Below are 26717 nucleotides of genomic sequence, written 5' to 3' on the forward strand. Positions count from 1 at the left end.
ATATGTGACTCCTGAAACAGGGGCCCTTTAACTTCATGCTATTTTCAGTTGCCCCCCCCATCACACTAAGGGGGGGGGGGTGGGGGGGTCAAGCATCTCCCACAAGGCCCCAACCAACTTCAGTTCTCCCTATATGGGCCCTTATAGTCTATAACTCAAAAATTATGATTTAAATCAAGCCTTTTTACTAGTGATTTAGAGGGGTTGTAAACCCTTACAGACCACTTTTTACTACAGGTAAGGCTTACCTGTAGCTAATCTGGATATCTCCTAAACCGGGGTTTAGGAGATATCCCCTGTATCTACATGTGCCGACGTCATCGGCACATGCTCACTGAAGCAGTGGCACGTCCATTACTTCAGTTAGTATTCCATTACCCGTGGCCCCAGCCAATCACAGCGCTGGAGCCCGCAATACCCGGAAGTAACTCTGGGGCGTTGTCTTGTCTTTTTTGCTGAGAGGGTGCATGTGATCAGTAGAGGGTCAGGGGCCATGTAACCTTAGGACAGTCAGAGGAGAATGAAAACTCCTCCTCCCAAGCTTTAACTAGACACTGATAGAAGTCACAAGACTGCTATATACTGCTGATGAGAGGATTTATTTAGCAGTTTATATTTACTAAAATAATTGCATTTCCATTTTCTGTGTACGGCGGGAGACCAGATATAGTGAATGCAGGCTCCTGGGTTTAGTAACACTATGAATTGTGACGCCTAATTGTTGTGTTGGTGTTTTTTTTTTTTTTTTTTTTTTTTTTTTTTTTTTATCCTTATCCAGTTTTACCTACATTTGCCACATGCAACCTAACCTTTTCTTTCCCTTTTACCCACCTAGGCTTCCATGAAGTCTGCCTCTCCGCATCTGAATGTCAGCTCCTTCATCTTGTTCTGAGAAGTCATAGTGAGGGCACCAGCGGTGCCATGAGGGTTGTGCCGGAGAAGAATGCGGTCCGGATCCTTTCGGGCCGAGAGAGGGGAACACAGGTGCAGGGTGCCCAGCGTCTCTTACAGTGCCTGGTGGAGGATAAGACTCGGTTCATGAAATGGGAAGGCAAGGTGAGGTTTCTCATAAATTCATGTCCCATTTATGCACAAAGCTGTATTTTTGCTTGTCTGCCTTACTTCTGTTTCTTAATCCACACAAGTGTGTCCTTTTCACACCCCTGCCACCCAGTTTTCACCTGAAGCCTTGTGGTCATGGTCTCACTAGACCTATTTTTAGTTGTTTTTGTGGCTCCATACTTGGATTACAGCTTGGATTTCATTGGTGAAATAATAAACATTTAAAGTGCTTAGTTAGTGGATTTACTTTCTCATTGATTGAGGGATACAGGAAGTCTTTAAAGTAATAATAAAGGCACAATTTATTTTTTAATAAACATTTTGCACAGAGCAGCTCCCATCCTCCTCCTCCTCTTTTTGGTTCCCTATTGGCCCTCCTGGCCCCTCCCTCCTGTCAAGTGCCTCCATAGCGAGCAGCCTGTAATGGGGGCGTCTGAGCCACTGTCCTCGCTGGCTGTGAATGACAGCAATAATTGCATTTACATGTTCTGTGTACTGTGGGAGACCAGATATAGTGAATGCAGGCTCCTGGATTTAGTAACCCTTTAAAATCCCCCCCGTTACCCTTACCACTGTAATTCTGCTGTAATTACAGCACACCTGTGGTTGTAGTGCAGTAGTCTGGAAGCACAGCAGTTATGCACAGTAGAATGTCCCTAGTTGTTAGGAAGCCAGAGGTCCTAGCAACCAATAGCACAGTACGGTAGAGGTGGGTGGTGAGAGGCCTTGCTGCTGGTGCGGGCCAGTAAAAATGTCCTAGTGGGCCAGATGTGGCCTGCAGGCCATACTTTTGGAGACCTCTGTTGTAGAGGATGGAAGAGCGTGACTTGAACAGTAAGTAGAGAACAGCTCGGGGTGTCGCAGGTTGGAGAATGCTGTCCTGTAGTAATGGCTATGAGCGGGTCCATGCAATTCTCAGCAAGTGACCGGTCAGTTACATTGGTCACAGCAGAAATAAAACCTGTCGTTTTAAAGCCAGAAGAACCGCTTGGCAGCCCGCATTCTCAGGAGGAGGTCCGCTATGGTAGCTGAAAGTTTTTCCATTTATAAAAGAATTCTTTGAAAGTTTCCAAGCGGTTTAATTTTTTTTTTTTTTTTTTTTATATATACAATGTCCCAATTGTTTATTTGTTACAGTAGTCTCATCAGCTATTCTAGCTACATGAATGCCTGTCAATTGTTCCTGGGTGCATTTGAGGTAACTAATTTGCATTTTAATTTAACAAAAACCCACCTAGCAGCATTTCCTTAATTGGAACCAAAGTAATAACTTGCATATGAACATCATGCCTACAGTCTGAGAAAGAAGTGTAGCGCAGGGAGCAGTAGACATGCCACTAATATATAATCCTAGATCTTCAAATATTCAACTAGCAAGTGGGGAAAAAAGCCTGTATATTTTCAGTTACATGTAATTCATATAAAAAGCATATCCCAATCGGCTGTAACATTATGACCTCCCACCTAATATTGAGTAGGTTCTGCTTTTGCCATCAAAACAGCCCTGTCGAGGCATGGACTGCACTAGACCTCTGAAGGTATGCTATGGTATCTGTCAGCAAGCCATCAGCTGCAGATCCTTTTAAAGATTAACTCAACTTTAATTGGAGGGGAAAAGAGCAAATAAAAAATATATAGATATTAGAGCTGCATAATCGTGATCTCGATTCAACCCCCCACATAATCTTAATCCAGCATTTCTACGATTCATGTAACAAGTGCAGAGCAGTGCCCTGCTCACAGCTGGAAAAAAAAAAAAAGCAGCTGGTAATGTTTATCAACAACATTGCTCAGGGCTGAAAGAGAGATAAAAAGAAACATTGTATCTTTTTGTTCATTTACAGATCAAAGGGATGAATGTCTGTCTGTAAAGGATTTTTTTTTTTTTTTGGGGGGGGGGGGGGGGGGAATTTTTATTCTTTAATTAAAACTTTACTGTAATCAGCCTTATTAAAGTGGAGTTCCACCCAAAAGTGCAACTTCCACTTTAATGACTCTTAACCCCTTGACATGCCACATTTGGCTCCCACATATTTACACGTTTTACATTAAAAAAAGTGCAAAATTTAAATGTTTTTTTTCTAATTTAATTTTTAATGTGTAACCAAAAAAGTTGCGGTAGATGTTTAGTAATTTAGTATCGGCGAGTACTAAAAATTTTTTTTATTTAACTTAATGGTAATTTCTTTTTATTTCTTTGCACATCACTATATTTTTCATTTAAATTTGATTAAAGCAGAGTATTATATTTTAATTTATTGCCATCTTATTTGATAACCTAATGTTCAGGGGTTGTCTTTAAAATAAAAAAAGTTCTTCAGAATCAAGAGAATCGTGGACTTTATTCTAAGCAAAAAAAATAGTGATTCATTTCATCCAGAATTGTGCAGCTCTAATAGATATATAAAATTGCTACACAAGTCTTATTAATAAATGTTGTTAAAAATTCCTTTTCCTTTTTCAATCTACAGCTTTGTCATTTTTCTATAAAAAGCAATATGACAACCTGGCGGTGTTTACACAGATGATGGACAGAATGTCCCCCAGATATGTCTTTTCTTGTGTGATTTGGCTTACTGATTTCCCCAGAAGTCTACACTAGTAGACTACAACTTAGATTTTGGGCATCCACTGCAACATAAATGTCATTTTTTAAAAATGAGATGCTACCAAAGAGAAATCGGGTCTGAGGTGGTGCAGGCCTTGCCACATTCCTCATTAGTACTCTACAAGTGCAGCAGCTGATTGATAATTATAAAATCACTCCCATCCACATTTACTTTGCACATGGACACAGACAAACACGCATTTCTTCAGAATAACAAAAGGTAGGAATCTGCAACAAAGTTTGTCAAAATCCCTGCAATGAATAGATCACCGAGGGGGGATATAATATATTTTTTTCTCTCAACAAAAGTGGAGTTACTTTTTAGAGTGGGAGACCTACGAAAACTGGAGCGTGCAAAATCTTTAGCAGCTCTGCATAGAATCTGTAGAAATCTGTTGCTGTCAAATATTTTTGCAGTACTGCTTTTCAGCCGTAGGTGCCCCCCCCCCCCTTTTTTTTTTTTTTTTTGTTGGCAAAACTATGCTTCCATGAAAGCTTGTGGCTCAAACGCTGATATGCTGCATTTTTTTTTTTTTTTAAAGCGTTTTCGGTTTTTATCAGAGTAAGAGCATTTTTCAGTTGAAAAACTCCCCTCAAAACCCACTACTTCTGGGGTTTCTTTCCAGCCAGGAAACGCCCTGCCAAAAATCGCCGATAACCGCTTATGTGTACATGAACACATAGGATAACATGCTGAGGCATTTACTGGCTGCAGAAAAAAAAACACCCGAAGCCAAAAACGGCAGCTGTAAAAACGTCCAATGTGTATGAGGCCTAATTGAACATGCTGAAGTTGGAGGGTGATTGGCTACCATGCCCAGCTGCCCTTGATTCTGAGTGCTCCAGTTTTAGTAAATCATCCCCTTTAAGGCTGGCCATACATTATACAATTTTCTTCTATAGATTTCCTTTAGATTTACCAAAACCATATAATATGAGGTCAAATCTGAACACTTTCAGGTTGTGTGCAATCAGGCAGGCCCTTGTGCTACACAGTTGAAGGTAAATCTAAAGGAAATTGAATAAGAAAATTGTATGGTGTGTGGCCAGCTTTAGCCCTGTAAATTGTGAGGCGGGGCCTCCATGGATCAAACTTCTTTATTTTTTTTTATTTTTTTTTTTCATCACATCCCACACATACTCAATTGGTTTGCAATCTGGAGGCCAAGTTAACACCTCAAACAACTTCTATTGTTCCTTGGTCCAGTTCTGATGCTTATATGCCCATTGTAGGCACTCTTGGCTGTGGACACGGGTCAGCATGGGCACCCTGACTGGTCTGCAGCTATACAGCCCCATACACAACAAACTGCTATGCACTGTGTTTTCAAACCTTTTTATTGTTGGTGTCCAAGCAGGATAAACATTTTCAGCAATCTGAGCTACAGCAGCTTTTCTATTAGCTTGGACTACACAAGGCAGCCTTCGCTTCCCATGTGCATCAGTGAGCCTTGGCCGCCAATGACCTTGTCGCCGGTTCACTGTTTTTTCTTCCTTGGACCTCTTTTTTTGGTCAGCCTTGACCACTGCAGACGGGGAACATCCCACAAGAGCTGCCGTTTTTTGGAGTTGCTCTGATCCAGTCGTCTAGTCATTGCAATCTGGCCCTTGTCAGAGTGACTTAAATCCTTACGCTTAAAATTTTTGCCTTTTTAAAGTGACATTAAAGTCAATTATATACTATATTTATCAGCGTATAACACGCACTTTTGCCCCCTGAAAATCAGGGGGAAATCGTGTGTACTTGCTGCGATCATCTGTGTAACCGGCGCTCAGTCACACACAGTCCCGCCTGGTGTGGCTGCAGTGATTGGCAAAGGTGAGGCTACAGAAGAGCACTAGACGGGTGGCAATGTTGGAGGCTGCATTGATGGGCACTGGTGAGGCTGCATTGATGGGCACTGACTCTTTTTGCTTCATAGTCCTTTATTTCAAATTTAAGTTTGTTTTTTTCTTGAAACTTCCCTCTTAAAGTTAAGGTATGTGTTATATGCCTGCGTGTGTGTGTGTGTTTATATGCCAATAAATACGGTATATTTTTTTAAAATAACAAACGTACTTATTACTACCTTTTTTATATATGTAGTGGTTTTGCACAGAGCAACCCGATCCTCTGGTCCCCTACCGGCGCTCCTGGGCCTGAGCTGTTCTGTAGATTCACTCTCTCTCACACACACACACACACACACACACACACACACACACACACACACCTCGGACCTGACCCCTCTCTCTTCGCATTGGCTCACTGACTGGTTGACAGCAGCAGGAGCCATTGGCTCGGCCAATGAGGGTGAGAGTTTACCTTTTTTTATGAAGTCCTACTAAGCCTCCATATCATCCACCAAGGCTGGAGGGCAGTTGTCAGATATTTTTTACAGTGTGTGAACACCTCATGCAGCCATTCCATGAACAATTCCCTTGTGACCCAAGCCTTCGCATTGGCCCTCCACATGACAGGCAGTCTGACTTTGTTCACATTCTGTTCCCTGAATGCACGAGGGGTCTGGAAAATGGTTCACTAGTAATGGATCTTCAGATCGGCACCTGCCTTCGCACACAGCAAAAGGGTCAATCTGTCCTTCATGGGCTTGTGCCCCGGCAGTGCCTTTTCCTCCTGCGTGATATAGGTTCTGTTCGCCATGTTTGTCCAGAAGAGCCCTGTTTCATTACAGCTGAACACTTAAGCAACAAATCTTTCTGTCTTCATGAATTTCGTAAATTCTTTCTTGTCGGCTTCTGCACTGGCCTTGTCAGAAGTGGAAGCCTCACCATGTCTTGTCACACTGTGGATGCCACTTCTCTTGCATAATTTTTCAAACCACCCTCTACTGGCTTTAAATTCTTCACTCGCTGCACTTGCAGAGGGTTGTTTTTGCAGTAAATCACTCTGCAATTTCTTGGCTTTTTCACAGATCATAGCTTCACTAACTCCATCACCTGCCAGCTGTTTCTTATTGAACCACACTAACAAGTTTTTCCACCTCTTCCAGCACTTGCGTCCTCTGCTTGGTTAACATCGTTACTCCTTTTGCCACATCAGCTCCTTCGATGGCGGCTTTCTTCTTCAAAATAGTCAAGATTGTCGACTTCGCAATCTTGTACTCTGAGGCCAGAGCAGTCACACGAATACCACGATCATGCTTTTCTACAATTTTTTTTTTTTTTTCCTTCAGCTCAGTGTTCATTTTCTTCACAACCTTATTCTTGCAGTTCCTGCTATGAACAGTCTTGTCCCCTTCATTACCGCTCTGCAATTTTTTTACCACCATGCTGGCTCTGCACTTGTCGCCTGCATTTCCGCTCTCTGCACTTTCTTGCCGCCTGCATTTCCGCTCTGCACTTTCTTGCCGCCTGCATTTCCGCTCTCTGCACTTTCTTGTCGCCTGCATTTCCGCTCTCTGCACTTTCTTGTCGCCTGCATTTCCGCTCTCTGCACTTTCTTGTCGCCTGCACTTCCGCTCTCTGCACTTCCGCTCTCTGCACTTTCTTTGGAGCCATACTGGAAGCCCGGTACAGTATGATAAAAAGCACACAGTTTTACAGCAAGTGTGCACAGGGATGTACAGCACTGTGCAGTATGTGCTAAAAAGCACTCCAAAAAGCTTCTCAACACTGTAAGTCTTTACATTACACTGTCTCTCTCTGCGATCGCGATGTTATAAGAGATTATATATATATATATATATATATATATATATATATATATATATATATATATATATATATATATATATATATATATATATATATATATATATATATATATATATATATAATTTATAATATACATTTTTAGAGGTAGCTTATAAGTTATCAGTTCACATATTCTGAGGTAGTTTGGCTGGGGAGGACACTTTGAACTTAATGAGAGAGTAAAATTACACCATGGATCCCAAGTTTTATGTGTTTTTTAGGAGGCAATTCCTGTTGCCAGTATAACTGGCAGGAGAAGACGTGCAACAGGTATAATTATAAGTGAGGTGATGAAATGATTTACTTTTTGACCTCAGTAGCAATTAAAATTGGCTGCAGAACATTGAAGCTACGTGTAGGAATCAGTCAGTGTTGGCATTTGGGTTAAGTATACCTTTTCATGATATAAAGTGTTTGGTAAACCTTTACCTTATCCCTGGTAAAGTGACTAGCCTCAGGTGAAACAAACCCTCCTACGTAAGTTGTGCCTATTCATCTGCAGGCATTTGTCCTGTACATCCTTGTAAAACTCATAGATGAAAATAATTTTTCAGAATGGCAAAGTAGGGGGGTGGGGAGCTGCTGTTACATGCTGTACAAGAGCTCTTCGAGCTGATTGGAGGGAAGGGACACACCCCTCTTCACATAGGAACAGAACGGAGGCTGTCAATCACAGGCTGTGTGTTGGTGGTCCCTCCCCATCACTTTTTTACCTATTTGCATCAGGAAAACGTCTCGGACGTGACTTTTGCCGATAGTTGAGGAATGAGATGGCAGAGAGGAAATTACACTTAATGCTTTGGAGAGAGGCAAGAAAACCTTATGGAAATATGTTTTGTTCAGATTTCATGTCTGAGGTTTACAACCACTTCAACAAAATTTCCTCATGCCTGAATGATTCAGTGTCAGCAGTCCCAAATACTTATTTTTATACAACACTCAACTTTGGTACAGTGTCTGGGAGCAGGTACAAAAGAAATGTGTGTTTTTCAAGCTAGATGTATGCCTGGCATCCCTATAGCAAGCCAGTATAAGATGCCTGATAAAAGGTAGACAGGAAAGCAGTCCTTTCATGTATCTCCTATTTGGAACGCACACTGTTATGGGTCTGTTATGGGTCTGTTATGGGTCTGTTATGGGTCTGTTATGGGTCTGTTATGGGTCTGTTATGGGTCTGTTATGGGTCTGTTATGGGTCTGTTATGGGTCTGTTATGGGTCTGTTATGGGTCTGTTATGGGTCTGTTATGGGTCTGTTATGGGTCTGTTATGGGTCTGTTATGGGTCTGTTATGGGTCTGTTGCTGACCGAAAGCTAAAACCTCTATGATGGTTATCCCTTTTAAAGTGTAGGCATACCAAAAACATTTTTCTTTAGTGTGGATAAATAAGGGAAGGGTAAGGGGAAAAATTGGTCAGGTTTTATTGCTTTTCATATGCCTGCAAAGGCCGGCACTTAACGGATTGAAATTGGACAGGGATATGAACCGGCTGAAATTGAATCAGACTATTGGGCAGGCTGGTTGTACTGAAGTCGATCCCTCAATCAACTTCAGTACGACCATCCTGTCTGTTTTTTTTTTTTTTTTTTTTTTTTCTTCATTATAGTCACTTCTGGCAGCTATAACTGCTGGGAAACCTCCCGCTGATAGAATTCAAATAGTGCAGCATGGGTTGAAGGAAAGAAAATTTCATAATCTATGGTTTGCTTAAAGTGTGAGTTCCACCCAAATGTGGAACTTGCGCTTATACACTTCCTCTCCCCCCTGGTGTCACATTTATAATGAGGGAGACGGGTTGCGGCCTGATTTTTCTGGACGTTTGGCCCTCCTCCCCCGTCGCCATGACAGAGCAGCCCGCTTCTCACATGGGCAATAGGGAACCGGCTATAAAACCGAAAGGCTTCACTGCCTGGTTCCCTTAGGCCCCTTTCACACATGCGGACTGTATGTCCATATTTCATCCATCCGTTTGCGGATGAAATACGGGCATACATGCATCCCTATGGGATAGCGGGTGTCTGCGGATGAACATCTGCAGACACCCGATATCATCCGTCTCCGCTATGGTCTGATTCTGCAGACGGAGGAAAATCCTATTTTTCTATCTGTCTGCAGAGCAGATCAGATGAACACGGACAGACGGCCCCCCCTTCCGCAAAGCACCCCCCATGTTGAGGGCACGCGGCCTGGTACGGCTCAGGGGTGGGGGGGGGGGCGGCGCTCGCTCGTCCCCACCCCCTTTCCTGACCGGCCGGGCAGCGTGCTCGGATAAGGGTCTGATAGGGACTTTGGGGGGGGGACCCACGCCATTTTTTCGGTGTAGGGGTTCCCCTTTAAGTCCATACCAGGTGACGGGGCCCGCGACATGTCAATCTCGCCCATGGAGGTGGCGACATTGACCTCCTTCGCTAGTCCCATCTACCTGGAGCCATGTTTAAAATGAATGGACTTTCCTCCGTGTGTGGGCAAGTCCGTTCATTTCAAAAGTCCCGCGGACTCCCGCCATAGTCCGGTGGACCTAGTCCGCCGGAAAAGTCTGGTTGTGTGTGGGCAGGTCCGCTCATTGGCAAAGTCTGGTGGACTTTCCGGTGGTTTGTCCGCCAGACTAAGTCCGGCAGATAGTTTGTGGACGCGACATTGGGGTTTAAAACCACTTTAATGCATTAAGGTGAAAAACCACCTGTGCTGTAGCTGACCCCCCCCCCCCCCCCCCCGAGCCCCCTTTTCTTACCTGAGCCAGATCCAATCCAGCGATGAGCGCAGCGGCTCCCACCGCTATATCTCTCCTCATTGGACAGATGAAAAAAAACACAAAGCTTTATGACAACTTTAAAGTGGTTGTAAACTTCAGACATGTAATATAAGCAAGGCATTTCACTCTATAGTGTGTACTTCTCTCAATCAAGGGCACAAAGTGTCATTTCTGTCTGCTGCTCCCCTCCGCTGCTTTCAGCATGAATCACTTCTGACAAGTTTTCCTGACACAGAGAAGAAAGGTGATGGGAGGGATCTCCAGCTGATTGACAGCTTCAGCTTTGTTCTTGTGTGAAGGGGTGGGGCGTGCCTCTTCCCTCCAATCAGTTCTCAGATCTCTCCTCACTGAGCTCTGCAGAGTGTAACTTTAGCTCTGTGCCCCCCCTTTTTTTTTTTTTTTTTTTTTTTTCTGAGAATGCAGACAAATGTTTTATAAATTCTGGATTTTAAGTGGCTGTATAGTAGAGGGCTGCAGATTAACAGGTACAAGTTATATAGGATGATTTGTTTTATCTCTGTATCAATTCACTGGGTATATGTAAGAGTTTACATCCACTTTGAGTGGATTCACCAATGTCAACTAAACAAAACGTGAATTGGACATTTTACAGCTGCCACAAGCACAAGAGGTGGGAAATCCTCCAATGGGAGTGCTTTCTGACAACTGTCTAAGCTGAAAACTCCTCCCACTTTGTGGAGATTTCCACTCACCTCCTTGGTATATTTTCAGGACCGCAAATGAAGAGATCTCTCCAATGGGGAAAATATTTGTAACTCAAAATTTGTCTATAAATACTCTTGTTTTACCATTTGGTTTGGTGTTTGATGTTTTTAACAAGACCATTTTTTTTTCTGTAGTGGTCAATCTTAATGAACTAAAGGCAAAACTTTTTTCTAGTTTTGGGTAGAGTGGAGAGAGATTGGAATACATGTCAGTTTTTATTGCTACCTGTGCCCCAGTTAAAGCGGAGTTCCACTCCTTCTTTTTTTTTTTTTTTCAGCTTATTAAAAGTCAGCAACTACAAAAAGTGTAGATGCTGACTTTTAATAATCGGACACTCACCTGTCCCCCACAGTCCAGCGATGTGGGTTCACAAAGCCTTGTTCCTCTCCCCCTCCTCTCCGTGGTGCCGTCATTGCAAGTGCTTCGCAGCCAGGTGTGACCGCTTGCAGCTTCGCAGCCAGGTGTGCACTGCGCAAGTGAGAGTCACGCTGCGCTCTCCTAGTGGCCAGGCAATCTTCTGGGACCTGTGACATGTTCCAAAAGATAGCAGAGAGGGAGGGGCCTCCTACGGGGAGTCGCCTAGGCGGTGAGAAGACCGAAGCAGGAAGTGGGACAGGAAGTACCTGTCAAAATCCGATATCCTTCCCTCTCCCTCTACCCCCCCTATCAATAGCAATTCTATGTGAAAAGTTTTCTCCACATGCTACTCTACTCTGGCACTCAAAGCGCAATGCATATGGATCGCATCTGTGTGAACCACCTCAATATGAACACATAATATTCAGCCTGTCGTGTGAATTTGAAAACTCATCCAGCATCACATATGTATGAACCAGGGGCGGCTCCATTTTACACCTGGTTGTTTTGGGATCGTGCCAGAATCACTGCGATTCTGCATGCAATCGCTAAACGCAGTTTCGGTTTTCGTTAATTTCAATCGCATTTTGTGAAGCTTGTTGCCCAAAAGAAGCTCTTGCTCCTCTTTTGGGCGACAAGCTTAACGCAGTGTGATTTGTCATGCCATTAATAATGATACCTGAACCAGTGTTTTTGCGATTGTAGTTTCGAGTTTGCGGGCAGAATCTAAGCGATTCTTCCACAATCCCAAAATGCCCAGCTGTGGAGTTCCCCCTATAACAGGTTTTTATTGTCATTCATTCCAGCCAGCCTAAAAGTCGGGGTTATTGGCTGGCTGCTCTGCTGTAAGTTAGGGTTAGGGGGCACAAAGTACTTGCCTTGCCCCGGATGCTAAAAAACAGCTTGCTCCTACCTTTTTTTTTAGCTGGCTCTTGGATTCAAAGCAAATTTGTCAAGCCCTGAGTTCTGGTGACCTGGGGGGGGGGGGGGGCCTCAAGAATTCTGGGATTTCTTCTCACTTCCTGTTTGGCTGTGGGGCAGGAAGTGAAGGGAAATTGCAGCAATGGGACATGCATAGTGGAGAAGAAAAATAAATAAATAAATAAATCTGCTGGGTTATAACCCTCCCTTTATCCAAAATGAAAACATTTTGCCTGTAGTTCTACTTTAAGTGGATTAAAGGGGAAAACGTTTCTCTTTACTGTGGACATTACAGTTCTGTCGAAGTGTTGTTCCATGTATTATCTCTTGCCTGCTCAGTGACCTGTCATCTGCAGATCTTGTGACTGTCGTTTGCTGTTTGTCTTGTAGAAGGTGGAGCTTCCGGACAGTCCGCGTTCTACATTCCTACTGGCGTTCAGCCCAGACAGGTGAGCCTCTTCCTCTATTTTTATTCATGACAGATATACTCTCTGAAGCCACCCTGCCCGCTGGCGGAGTGTCATCTACTTTACTTGCCAACAATTGTGAATACTAGTTTGATTCTACCAACAGCATTGCACACTCTGTTCAGTTTAAAGCTGAACTCTTGGCACAAAAAAAATGTTCATTGAAATATAGCCACAAAGTATGTAAATGCACTTTGTATGCACCAAATGTCATTTCAAATTTGTAAAAGTAGTATTGACAGTCGCTGTGCAGTGCAGAGTCCAGGTCCACCCACTACAAGCTACCTGCAGAAAACTACAGGAGGGGGTGGAGGCAAGACCATTCATCCTGCACAAGGACAGAGCAGCAGTGAGCGGTCTTTATTACAGGAAGTTCCTGCTCAGAGTAAGTTTCACTCTGGATTGCTGCACAGACCTGGAAGAAATATACAAAACGCACCAAGATTCAAGGAATACTGCACAGGACCTGTGGATTTAGACAGTGTGTGCTTACCCTGGAGTTCAGCTTTAATAGTACTTTTAAAGTGCAAGTAAACTCCCATAAGTGATTTTTACCTATAAGCAAGTCTATAATATAGCTTACCTATAGGTATTGTCACTATCTCCTAAACGTGCACCGTTTAGGAGATATTTACTTTAGATGAAGCCGGTGACGTCACTGGAGTATGAACTCTGAAGAAAGGGCATACCCATGCCGTTCATTCAGAGCCATACCATAAACGGCGACCCTGTGCACATGTGCTGGAGTGACATCACCATGCTTGGCTTTCATATCACTGAAGTCCTGAAAACCAGATGAAGATGGAATCGCCTTTAGCGGTGACATCGCGCAACTGGAGGGCTTTGTTTTCAGGCAAGTCTGTTATGCGTTGCATTCCAGCACATCATTACTTAATCTGCCCAGGGCCCGTTTTTTTTTTTTTTTTTTTTTTTTTAATGCTGTTTATTACTGCTTTAACGCATTTCAAGGTTTATTTTTAATTTTTTTTAAATATACTGTATGTTACACTCAATCCAAATTTTTTATTTTTTTTTTTTTTTTTTATATCTTTTATCTCCTTTTTTGGTCACTACCAATGAGGACAGAAACTCTCAGCAGAAAAAAACCCCCCTTTCCTTCTTCCAAAAAAAGTGGCTAAAGTTCTATTTTAACCACTTCAGCTCCGGACCAATAAACACCTTAAGGACCAGAGGTCTTTTTGCAATTTCGCACTGCGCTGCTTTAACTGGTAATTGCGCGGTCATGCAATATTGCACCCAAACGAAATTTGCGTCCTTTTCTTCCCACAAATAGAGCTTTCTTTTGATGGTATTTGATTGCCTCTGCGATTTTTTTTTTTTTTTTTTTTTTTTTTTTTTTTTTTTTTGCAATATAAATGGAAAAAGAGCGAAAATTTTGAAAAAAAAAGATATTTTCTTCTTTTTGTTATAAGAAAAATCGAATAAACTAAATTTTAGTCATACATTGAGGGCAAAATTTATTCAGCCACATGTCTTTAGTAAAAAAAATGTCAATAAGCGTATATTTTTTGGTTTGCACAAAAGTTATAGCGTCTACAAACTAGAGTACATTTTCTGGAATTTACACAGCTTTTAATTTATGACTGCCGATCTCATTTCTTGAGGTGCTAAAATGGCAGGGCAGTACAAATCCCCCCCAAATGACCCCATTTTGGAAAGTAGACACCCCAAGGAAATTGCTGATGGGTATGTTGAGCCCATTGAATATTTATTTTTTTTGTCCTAAGGGATTGAATAATGACAAAAAAAAAAAAAAAAATTTTTTTTACAAAAAGTTGTCACTAAATGATATATTGCTCACACATGCCATGGTTATATGTGAAATGACACCCCAAAATACATTCTGCTGCTTCTCCCGAGTACGGGGATACCACATGTGTGGGACTTTTTGGGAGTCTAGTCGCGCACGGCACCCCGAAAACCAATCACCACCTTCAGGATTTCTAAGGGTGCAAATTTTTGATTTAACTCCTCACTACCTATCACAGTTTCGAAGGCCATAAAATGCCAAAATAGCACAAAACCCCCCCAAATGACCCCATTTTGGAAAGTAGACACCCCAAGCTATTTACTGAGAGGCATGTTGAGTCCATGGAATATTTTATATTTTGCCAAAAGTTGCGGGAATATTACAAACTTTTTTTTTTTTGCACAAAGTTGTCACTAAATGATATATTGCTCACACATGCTATGGGCAGAAGTCAAATTACACCCCAAAATAAATTCTGCTGCTTCTCCCGAGTACGGGGATACCACATGTGGGGGACTTTTTGGGAGCCTAGTTAACTAGCTACCTAGCGACACTAGCGACACTGATGCAGCGTTCAGAAAAATTATCGCTTAGTGACACTGGCAAAAGGGGGTGAAAGGGTTAACTAGCGGAAATCAGGGGGTCAAAACCATTATTGGGTAGTATATCGGGGTACCTAGCGCTATAAAAACCTGGCGGTGAACCTAAAAAAATAACTAGCTACCTAGCGACTGTAGCGACACTAATGCAGCGATCAGAAAAACGATCGCTTAGTGACACTGGCAAAAGGGGGTGAAAGGGTTAACTAGCGGCAATCAGGGGGTTAAAAACATTATTGGGTAGTATATCGGGGTACCTAGTGATATAAAAACCTGGCGGTGAACCTAAAAAAATAACTAGCTACCTAACGACACATGCAGCGATCAGAAAAATGATCGCTTAGTGACACTGGCAAAAGGGGGTGAAAGGGTTAACTCTAGGGGCAATCAGGGGGTTAAATCTTTATTGGGGGGTGATAGGGGGCTACCCTGGACCTAACACTAACTGTCCTGACAGTTTTTACTGTCACAACTGACACTGAATGCATTGATCAGTAAAGAAATGATCAATGCAATCAGTGACACTGTGACTGGGGGGGGAGGGGGGGCGGGGGGGGGATCGGGGGGCGATCGGGGGGGGGGGTTTGTGTGCCTGTGTGTACCTACATGTCAGTGTAGTGTTCGTGCAGACTTACTTTTACTCTTCTCCTCGTAGTCCGGTCAAAAAGACCGCCCCGAGGAGAATGACATCACTTCCTCCTTCCTGTGTAAACAATACACAGGGGAGGAAGCTTCTCATTGGCCAGGAGCGATCCAGAGGGGGTGGCCGAAAACCAACGGCCATCCCCTCATCACGGAGCGCTCCTGGACCGAATCGGACCGCCGTAACCAGCGGGAGGGGGTCCGACCGGACCCCCCACCCGCTGGAAGGCAATCACGTAGATGTACGTGATTGTGCCTGCCTGTGCCATTGTGCTGACGTACAATGGCAATACGGCGGTCCTCAAGTGGTTAAGGATGATTTGGGGATATACCTTTTTTTATTTTATTTTTTATTTTTTTCTGTAGGCATTGCTCTTTCTCTTATTTAATATGGACAATCAATATTTTGTGTTTTTTTTTGCCTTTTTAAAACTCTTAAATTTGAACCTGTCTCTTCTAGAACCCTGTTAGCATCCACACATGTCAACCACAACATCTACATTACGGAAGTGAAGACTGGACGCTGTATACATTCTCTGGTGGGACATCGTCGTACCCCGTGGTGTGTAACCTTTCACCCTACCATCCCAGGGCTCATTGCATCTGGTTGCCTTGATGGGGAAGTTCGGATATGGGATCTACATGTAAGTATGTTACAAATTTATAGAATTGGTGGTTAACTCTGTATATAGCTATCACAGGAATTATTTATTCATCCAAAAGATTTGTAAAGTGATACAGTTGCTCTTGTGGTCAACCCCACCCTGCTGAGCCATTTGTCTAGGAGACTGACAAAACATTCAAGAGCCTGTAAATCCACCCTTCCTTTCTCTTGGACCTCTGGTGAACATAATCACACTGGTTGTACTAACCCCGAGTGTTCCCCATCCTACAATTTCTTCTAAGTAATTACTACCTTACCCAAATGGAAGGCTTTTTCACTTTCTGTAATTCATAGCTTGGGTTAGCTTGGGTTTTGAGTCATGGTTGAGGGGGGTGCTTTTGCCCTGAACTTTGAAGATGCATTATTATGTAGTGCCTGCAGCTACAGCAGTCCTTGAGGACCTTGTTTAAAGCTTATTTGCTGATTTAGAATATGTACATATTTAATATGTGCATAGCCTGGCTGAAGTTAAGTCTAAGCCCTTGTACACACGGTCGGACATTCCGACGGAAAATGTCCGATTGGACCGTGTTGTCAGATAATCCGACTGTGTGTGGGCTCCATCGGACTGTTTCGGACTGTTTCCGTCGGATATACAAAGTTTTAGAGCTGGGCTATAAAACTTTCCGACAACATGATCCGATCGGACTTTATCCGATTGTGTGTAGAGAATTCCGATCGGACAAAGCGCCACGCATGCTCAGATCAGATTCCTAGACCAACGCTATTGGCTACTAGCCTGAACCTACTAGTCCTGTCGTAACGAAATAACGTCGTCGAGTTGCGTACGATCGGATTTTCCGACAACTTTGTCCGACCGTGTGTATGCAACACAAGTTTCGGACAAAGTCCATCGGACAAAATCTGACGAATTTTGTTGTCGGAATGTCCGACCGTGTGTACAAGGGCTAAGACCCCTTTCATACTGGGGCCACCTGTGTGTTTGCGGTAAAGGCTTACCGCTGTTTACGTGGCGCTTTTCGGCTGCTAGTGGGGCACTTTTAACATCAATAAAGGGGTTAAAAACTCCTGTGTTGCGGTATTTCCCAATGGCTTTTCAGGTGCTTCGGAAGTGCTGCCCAGTCATTGCAATGGGCAGCGGCAACAGCCCCATAGATGCTGCTTGCAAGACTATTTCTAATGTCCCACAAGCATACTGCCCAGGTGTGAAAGCACCCTTTGTAATGAATAACGGGCAGTTTTCAGGCGCTATTTCTAGCACGAAAACGCCTGAAAACTGCCTCAGTGGGAAAGGGGTCCGATTCATTTAAGTGCATTTTGGTTGAGTTTCCACTGGCTTGAGTTGTTCATGTTTTACTCTCAGTGCTGTCTTCCCTGCTGCTGTGGGTAATGTTTTATTAGGATTCAAGTAGAGCAAAATAGTGTTGTCTAGTTTTGTTCTTACATTAGGAACCTTTGCTAATAAGAGACTTATCTGTCAGTCTGCAGATTTAATGATTTCTGTTGTGTAAAAAAAAAAAAAAAAAAAAAAAATGAATATCTGAAAACGCATGCACGATTCCTCCATTGGTTTATAGCAATAGTACAGGGTTAATCTACGTGATACCTGCACTTAAAGTGTATGTCAAGGCAAACAATGCAAGATATTTCTGCGATGTGCGCACATTTCCCCATGTTCTATCTCTTTTTAAAGACCCTGGAAATACAAAAATAGTCCTGTTAATTTACCAGAAATGCACTTAAATCCCAAGTCTTGTTATGAGCTGACAACACAAGCATGTTTGTGGAATGAGTGGCGTCAGCCTTCCCCGTGTCTTTTGCTAAGCCATTCCCACTCTTGGGTCTCCACAACATAAAGGCTAATTATTTTGTAGCCCAACATGAGCAATGGATGGGTTAAATGCCCCCTTTGAGGTAATACAGAAAGTCCGAGGAGGATATAGGATGGCTCTAAATTTCCAGCAAGATATTTTTATTTATCTTTATTTTTCCATTTATGAAACAAAAATAACAAAATGCTTCCAATGATAAATTTTAACTGACCAAAACGTAGCAAATAAGAGAACTTAATTTTTATGGTTTACAAACGTCATGGAGTTCTGTCACCAATTACATTCCTTCATTTTCTTGTCATCAGGGCGGCAGTGAGAGCTGGTTCACAGATAGTAACAATGCCATTGCATCCCTGGCCTTCCACCCCACAGTTCAGCTGCTGCTCATCGCCACTGCCAATGAAATCCATTTTTGGGATTGGAGTCGGCGAGAACCCTTTGCTGTAGTGAAGACGGCCAGTGAGATGGAACGTGTGCGGTAAGTTCCTTTTGCCAAGAGATTTGATGTGGTAAAACGGGGAAGGGGACAATGTGTTTTCTACTTGTCTGTGAATTTTGTCCCATCCTCCTGTGTGATTTGGGTTTCCATGCTACTATTTATCTTTTTAATAAGTCTGTTTTGTGCCCCCTTCACATGCCCATGAAATGCAGGCTGTTTTCCAAAATGTGTATTTCTGTCCATCCAGCCTTGTAAAGTCAGGAGTTTTTTTTTTTATCTTAATGCGTTCTATGCATTAGGATAGAAAGCCGCCTGTGTGCAGCAACCCCTCTTTGGCCCCTCCTAATGCTTACCGGAGCACCATCTCTGTCCAGCAATGTCCATGAGTCCCTTGGCAGTCCGGGACTCTCCCTCCTGACTGGCTGAGACACAGCAGGGACGCCATTGGTTCCAGCTGCTGTTATTAAAGTCAGCCAATCTGGAGAGAGAGGGGACCTGCAACTCAGTATCCGAATGGACACACTGAGCTCTGGCTCGGCTTGGGTGCCCCATAACAAGCTGCATGCTCTGGGGGCACTCAACAGGAGGAAGGGGCCAGGATCAGAGAAGAGGGACCTGAGAAGAGGAGGATCTGGGCTGCTCTGTGCAAATCCACTGCAACAGAGCAGGTAAGTATAACATGTTTCTAAAGTCTTCTTTTTTTTTTCTATAAAAATAACAATCACTTTGAGATTAACACATCCCTGCCAGTCAGCACAACCAAGTGGATTATGCCTACTGTTTTCTGATTTTCAACTGTAGAATTAGTGGTGTCTTCTCACCATCCCAAAAATGCTCTGTGGACAGTAAAAGATCCGCAGGAGACTTATAAGATCATATCTTTGCTCACTTTGCTCTTTTCTGCTGTGATTGTATTCCTTCTTGGGTAACTATATGCAACACAACTGATTTGACTTACAGTTCTGCTCTCTCACCCCCGCAGTGTTAGTACTGCTTTGCAGTAGATTTCAGGAAGTCAAAGTAAGTCAAATTCAGAAACTTGTATTAATCGCTTAAACCTTTAATTATGTATATAATAACAGAGCTGGAATTATTTTTGTCGTCTTAGATCTGTTGTACAGGTTAAGCCTAGATTCACAGTTCTGCATTTTATGTGAGCTGCGTTCACACAGGCCGCGGAAGCCCGTTTAATGGAATGGGCTGCTGTGCCTGTGTTTCCGCAGAAAAAAGGTGCATGCACCTTTTTTAAAATTTGGCCGGAGGAAAATCGCATGGTCTCTTTTTTTGACCATACGATTTCCCTGCGGTTCCTGCTCCTGCAATTGCGCTACGTGCTTTGATGCTTGGGGGTGCCATTGAGAATTAATGGCAGCCCTTCGCCTCTCATGAGAGCAGTGCAGTTTGGTGTGTGTTTCAGATGTGATTCCTGCCCGCGCAGCAACATACAGAGGTGTGAACCTAGCTTTAAACTTACCCACATATACAGTGCCTTGAAAAAGTATTCACACCCCTTGAAATTTTTCCACATTTTGTCATGTTGCAACCAAAAACCTAAATGTATTTTTGTGGAATTTTATGTGACGGACCAACACAAAGTGGCACATAATTGTGAAGTGGAAGGAAAATGATAAATGGTTTTCAAAATGGTTCCAGGATGTTGATTGGGAGACCAGATTTCTCCAACGATTAGGTCCCCTGCACTGACTGGGAGGCCAGAACTTCTTCCCAGCCTGACAAGCTGACATGCATTGCGTGGATCTTCTCATTCCAGTACCAGATTAGAGTCACTGGGCCAGGGCTAGCATGAGCCTTATTGGTTAATGGATTGGCCTTTATAGGGACCGGTTTAACTTGTCTTACAGTGACCGAATATTGTGTTTAAGTAGTTTGGAGGAAAACTGAACAAAAAGGACTGCCGCAAAAATGACTATAGAGGGAGAAGACTTCCCCCGAGAAAGATGGAGGTTCTTGTGATCAGTAGCATCCTTGATAATGGTATCGAGTAAACTGAAGCGATATTGTCCCTAGGGGCAATACTGATGAGACAACTCTTGGATGTGGGTTCTGCTGTCCAGCGCTTTAATCAACATGTTCTATACGATACTGACCGGGGACCAATGCAAGTGATAAGCCTGGAATCCCCCCAACAAGTTATCACATCCAATGTTCAAAACTACAACCATTATTTGCCACCTGTCCTACAATCAAGTGACCGACTGCAGCAGTTAAGGTCTCTTAAGGGATTCTGACCATCTGACCAGTCAGCCTATGTTTGGCACAGTAAAGTTACAGTCAAGATGATGTAAAGTGCGGGGCTTGCCAACAAGAACATGATTCTAGGGAGGATTCCAACTACTTAACCACTTCACTCCCTTAGCTGCAGCCATGATCCCGGTACAAACATTTTCAGCCAGCAATGAACTTTAATTTAGAAGTGATCCAAGTGGCTTTACAGCCTCCTGATCTCTTTTATATGGCACAGATGCATTTGAAGGCAAAGGAGAGATCTGGGGCTCTAATAGAAAAGAAAAGCGTACCTGTCATTGCCCATGCTATAACAAATATTATTCATCCCTTATGATAACGATAGTTGATAAAAATAAGTAGAGTGTGTAAATATATACTAAAATAACAAATTTACATTTTAAAGTGCCCCCGTGCTCATGCACAAATGTGAACACATTTATATGTCCTGCACACATGTGTAAATTGTGATTGAACTACACACGTGGTGTCACTGTAAATGCAAACCTCCTGTGTACCGTATTTTCCGGCGTATAAGACGACCTTTTACACAAAAAAAACTGAGCAAAAAGGAGGGGTCGTCTTATACGCCGGGTCAGCTGCTGGGATGCCTTCTGGATGTCCGGTAATACTGTATGTAGCTTCGGCTACATACAGTATATACCACTGAACCAATCCCAGTGAGCGATGTATTCAAATGAATACAGAGCCTGCTCGGATTGGAGTAGCAATCTCTGCCAATCCGAGCAGGCTACACACAGTAGCCTGCTCTGATTGGCTTTGAGAGTGAGGCGCGGGCTGATGATGTAACAGCCTCCGCCAATCCCAGCAGGCTTTGTATTCATTAATAGAATACATTGCTCGCCGTGATTGGCTCCAGCACCAGCAAGAAGGAAATGGCTCCAGCAAGAACGAAGAAGAGTGATATGAAGCGTCGGAAGCCTCGGAATGGGGGGTCGTCTTAAACGGTGAGTACGGGCAAAACATTTTAAAAACCTGCACAGTTAGGGGGTCGTCTTATACGCCGGCAAATACAGTAACTTGAAACTGTAAACCCATAAAGAGGCTTTTAAAGCATTGCCTATAGAGATTTTTGGGTACTGTAGTTTGTCTCGATTCTACAGGCGTGCGCAATTTTAAAGCATGACATGTTGGGTATCTATTTTCTCGGCATGACATCTTTTATATTTTACCCAAAAATGTGGTTTTATATGGTATTTTTGTGTAATAAAATAAATTGAACTGTATTTTTTCATGATGTGTTTGTAGCCGTATTAGTGCAATTGTGATAAAAGAGAAAATTGAGTACTGTCCGTGGTACTAATCCGTGCAAATAAAAAAAAAAAAGTATCACGGACAGTACTCAATTTTCTGTATTTTTTCTTTAAAAAATTTCTTTTTATACGCTAGCCTGAAAAACTCTAAAAGCCAGTTGTGCCCCTCCCCCGGCGTGTTAATGGGCCATTGCTATATGATGCCTCAACCAATTCTCCAGCCGTTGATGCTCGCCTTTGCCAACAAAAGAGCGCACATTTTGGATTCGAACACTGCATTCTTTATTAACGCTATCAAAGGTCTGAGAAAAGGATTCTTGCGTCTGGAAATTTTTTTCCTAAGTCACTACTTTGCTTCTAAATTGGAATGCAAAGATGCCACAAATGTGTTCGAATTGCGGGCGTGCGCTAATAAAATGCTTTCAAACCCTTTATTAGCATTTCTTGTATTTGATCAATTTGACACAAAGTATCTATCTGCCCCACCTTTTGTCGTTTTGCAGTGTAATACTAGAACCCTAAGCCATGGAAACGAGCAGTTAATGAAACCCAGCAACTTGGACTCGTGTCAGTATTCACTGAGGCTCAAGAGAAATTAAATTTACTACACAGCACATAAACCCACAGCGATCTGGGAGCAGTTACTTTGTACTGAAATGTAGGAGGGAGAGATGTATTGCCAAATTTTAAAGGAGTGTAAAATTAGCAACATATTTTTATTGACTTTTTATAGCTTTTCTCTTGTGAACATATTTCTTCAATATAGTTTAAGCCCTCTCATTTTAAAAAGATTTTAAAGGATAACAGTATGTGAAACTAGTTTGCAAGACTGAAGCTACGGCGAGTAATCAATAAAATGCATTTGGAAACCATATGTCTTTTAAAAGGCGATGCCTGACCTATATGGGTTAGGTCAAGGCTCGAAAAACCAGTTGTGAGATGCTAAAGTGTAAAGTGCACATAAAGCATAAATGTATTGCATTATGGGACACAGAGCCGTAGTAGTTACTATGTGGTTATAGGCCACCTTCAGGTGATGGACACTGGCACACCCTAAGACAAGAGGTCCGCTCCCTATATAAACCCGCACACTACTGGGAGTACCTCAGTTTTTTTCGCCAGTGTCTTAGGTGTTTGCCACGAGTAAAGATGTGCTGTGCCAAGCTCCACTGGAATATTCCTTGCTGGGGCAGGCTATGCAACTGGATCCATTCAAAGTGTCTTTTAAGTCCAAATTAAATGGTACCCGGGCCTTGTGGCGAAAGAAACAAGGTTTAGCCCGTAACGCTTCTCTTTTTAGAGAGCTGGACCCCGGGATCCAGTGCTTTTGTTTTTTTTAGCCATAACATTTTCCTGGTGGGGTGCTTTATTTGACCAGGAGTGTGGATCCCCCGATAAAAAGGGACCCCGGCTCCTGAAGGTTTAACGGAGCCCACCGTGAGGGGTGAAGATTGGGTCTGTTGGTTTTACCACAGAATCCCTGCGGCAGGAAAGGTAAGTGGAGATTTCTAAGGAATTTTAAATTCTCTTATGAATTTTCTCCTTTAAAATGTAAATTTTGTCATGTCTAAAAGTCACCGCTGGGGGGGTGTATAGAGCACTTCCCTTTCATGCGTTCCTCAGATCACTCTAATCAGCAGAAGCTGCAGACTTCCCTCTGGGGAGCAGTCCCAGGCTTCCAGTAAGGTGGTGGGGGAAAGAGGCTCTGCCCCCTCTCTGGATATAGGGGGAAGGCAGAAACGATAAAAGCGGATACCGCTCAGTTTTCACTGCCCCTCATCTCATGGCGGCGGTTTGTCAGCGCTCTTGCCTTTTTTTTAAAAAGAGAGACTGAGGGGGCATGGCTTAGTGCAGCGTCGGCGTGCAGCAACTTCCAGCGCAGGGGAACTTTTAAAAAGCTCCATTATGCTGGCTGCAAGCTGTCGGAGGGACACGAGCAAAAAGGGGGGGCATGTAAGTGGTGAGACAGGCATTCCCTTGGCACGTTTACTAAAGCACCAGGCTGAGCACTAATGGCAGCGGAAGTTTGCTTAAGCAGTGGGTTCAATTTCTTCTGGTAGTACCTCTGCATTTGTGCATCAGGCTGTGTCAGAAGGGGAGGTAGAAACACCCCAAAAAGGACTCAAGAGGGACTCCTTCAAGCTCTAAAAAGCCTAAACTCCTCTCTACAATGGCATCCTCCCCTGAGAGATCTGAGGTGACTGGTCAGAGTGAGCCATCAGGGCCGTCAAGTGTTGCAACTGTTTCCAACACTGCAGCCCCTGTCTATATTACTGAAGTTTTTTCTGCAGCCATGATAGTTTTGGAAGATGGGTTAGTGGCTTTAACCACTTCCCAGTGTGGGACAAAACGTGACAGGTCCCTTTCCATTTCCTAGGACCCTCAAACTGAGGATCTTGGGGGGGCTGAAGATTAACTTCCTTCAGGGGGCCATGAAGAGGCTGACTTTTCTCTTCTGAAGGGTCAGCTTCACAATCTCATAGATTGTTGGTGCAATCTCTTACTGAGATGATCCATTCCGCATTTTTGCTACCCTTAACTGAGTCGGTTGATAAGCCCACTTCTTGTGTTTGCTAAAGCCTCCTCAAGCCATGCATGCCTTTCCTGTCCATTCATTGCTGGAAAAGCTTATGTATTCTGAGTTTGATCACCAAGATGAGCATTTTTTTTTCCTCCTAAAAAGTTTTCAGCACTTTATTCTATGGAATAAAAATTCACTAAGAAGTGGGAGATACCAGCAATTGATGCTGCTATATCCTCTGTGAATAAAAGTTTGATCTCCTATTAGAATGCGGAACAGATGCCTTGGTGTTACCGTGGAATCGGTTCTCACTGATTTATGCATTGCCTCCTATTCTGCTGCTTCCGCAATTTCTCCGCAGTGTCAAGCAGGAAGGGAAGTTGGTGATTCTTGTTGCCCAGAAGATCCTAGTATGCAGAGATCATAAGAATGTCAGTAGGGGAACCATGGACCCCTACCACCACATCCAGACCTCCTCTCACAAGGTCCGATATTCCATCCTGCCTTAAAAACGCTAAATTTAATGGTTTGGCTATTGAGACTCACCTTCTGAAGAAGCATGGACTATCAGGTTCTGTGGTGTCTACCTTGGGGATGAGCTCAGGCGTGTTTGCGTGGTCCACGTGCAGAGCCCGCCAGGAAGTCGGCGCAGTGCTGTGCTAATTGCAGGCAGTGAGATATTACCCGATCTCTGCAGCTGCGCATTGGGGCAATGTCTCACTGCCTGTGATTAGCGCAGCGCTGCGCCGGCTTCCTGGCGGGCTCTGCACGTGGACCATGTGAACACGCCTGAGCTCATCCTTGGTCTACCTTGATTAATGCAAGGAAGCCGGCCTCCAGAGTCGTATATTGTAGAATCTGGAAAGCATATGTCTCCTGGTTTGAATCCAGGGGTTGACATCCTAGGAAGTATGTCATGGGTAGAATCCTTGACTTTCTACAGATGGGGTTAGAGATGAAGCCGGCCTTTAGTACTATCAAAGGCCAGGTCTCGGCCTTATCGGTATTGTTTCAACGACCAGTTCACATTCTTTGGTTCATGGTTTTATTCGGGGGGTAACGCGGCTTAATCCTCCGGTTAGGTCACCCCTGAAACCTTGAGACTTGAATTTAGTTTTGTTGGCGTTGCAGAAACAGCCTTTTGATGTATGCCAAGAAAAGGATTTTACAGGTAAGCTGTCATTAAAAATCCTATTTCAGGTTTTAAGGTTAAGAGACGTTATGGGGTTTTATACACCCATCCTAAAGTGCCCTTGCCCATTGAAAAACAATGGGGCAGTGCTGGCAAACCACTACTGCAGCTGCGCTTTGTGGGCAGTTTTAACACTTTTTTTTCGGTCACTGGCTGGGGTTAAAACCGCCCTGCTAGCGGTCGACTAGTGCCACTGTAACGACAGTAAATTGGTGCTAAAAATGGCGCTGCTTTACCCCCCCAATGCCAGTGAGAAAGGGCTCTTATACTTTAAAAATACTTTTTTACTTTATATCGTGTGAGGATGACTTTCATAAACATGGAAACACTTGGAAGTTAAGGAGCAGAGTTTCTGTTCTTTCCTGAACTTTGTGTCTGTTTCATGTATTTGTTCCTGATGGAGAGGTGGTAAAATACTAAATTTAGTCTTTGCAGTCCATGCCTGTGCTTTATACTTTGCTTTCACATGATGCAGGTGTACTTCATTTGTCCCCATTTCTTTGCAGCTTCTCACAGCATGCAACTTTCATTGTGCCGCCGTGTTTGGCTTGGTTTTTTGCATTCATACTGACTGTAAGGCAGATCAGTTTATTACCTGTCGCTAGACGCTGTCACATATTCTGGGCTGTCGCTTTTGGAAGTATGGCCTCATTGTGTCTGTGGTGAAATTGTCAGGAAACAAGGGTGCTGTGTAACATCACATTATTATAGGGAGGCTAGAAGCTGCAGAAGTTACAGAATCAAACAGTGTTTAACCACTTAAATACCGGGCACTTTTACCCCCTTCCTGCCCAGGCAAATTTTTCAGCTTTCAGTGCTGTCACAATTTGACAATTGCGCGGTCATGCAACACTGTACCCAAACAATTTTTATCATTTTGTTCACACCACTAGAGCTTTTTTTTGGCGGTATTTAATCGGCACTGGGGTTTTTTTTTTTTTGTTTTGTTTTTTTTGCGCTCGCTAAATAAACAAAAAAAGACAACATTTT

General features: G+C 43.3%; 1 protein-coding gene across 4 annotated transcripts in view; it reads left to right on the forward strand.

Moving 5' to 3' along the window:
- AMBRA1 (autophagy and beclin 1 regulator 1) overlaps nt 1-26717 on the forward strand; it is a 190239-nt gene that overhangs the window by 20552 nt on the left and 142970 nt on the right. For all 4 annotated transcript variants that reach the window (XM_077461672.1, XM_077461654.1, XM_077461645.1 and 1 more), the window contains exons 2-5: nt 836-1056; nt 12512-12570; nt 16061-16244; nt 18363-18535. In XM_077461672.1, coding sequence (XP_077317798.1) covers nt 922-1056; nt 12512-12570; nt 16061-16244; nt 18363-18535 — 551 coding nt within the window. In that variant the 5' untranslated portion in view covers nt 836-921. The remainder of the gene's footprint in view (nt 1-835; nt 1057-12511; nt 12571-16060; nt 16245-18362; nt 18536-26717) is intronic.

This window comes from Lithobates pipiens, unplaced genomic scaffold (assembly GCF_037356315.1).
Source record: "Lithobates pipiens isolate NorthernLeopardFrog02 unplaced genomic scaffold, aLitPip1_a1.2 Scaffold_10, whole genome shotgun sequence".
Classification (NCBI taxonomy): domain Eukaryota; kingdom Metazoa; phylum Chordata; class Amphibia; order Anura; family Ranidae; genus Lithobates; species Lithobates pipiens.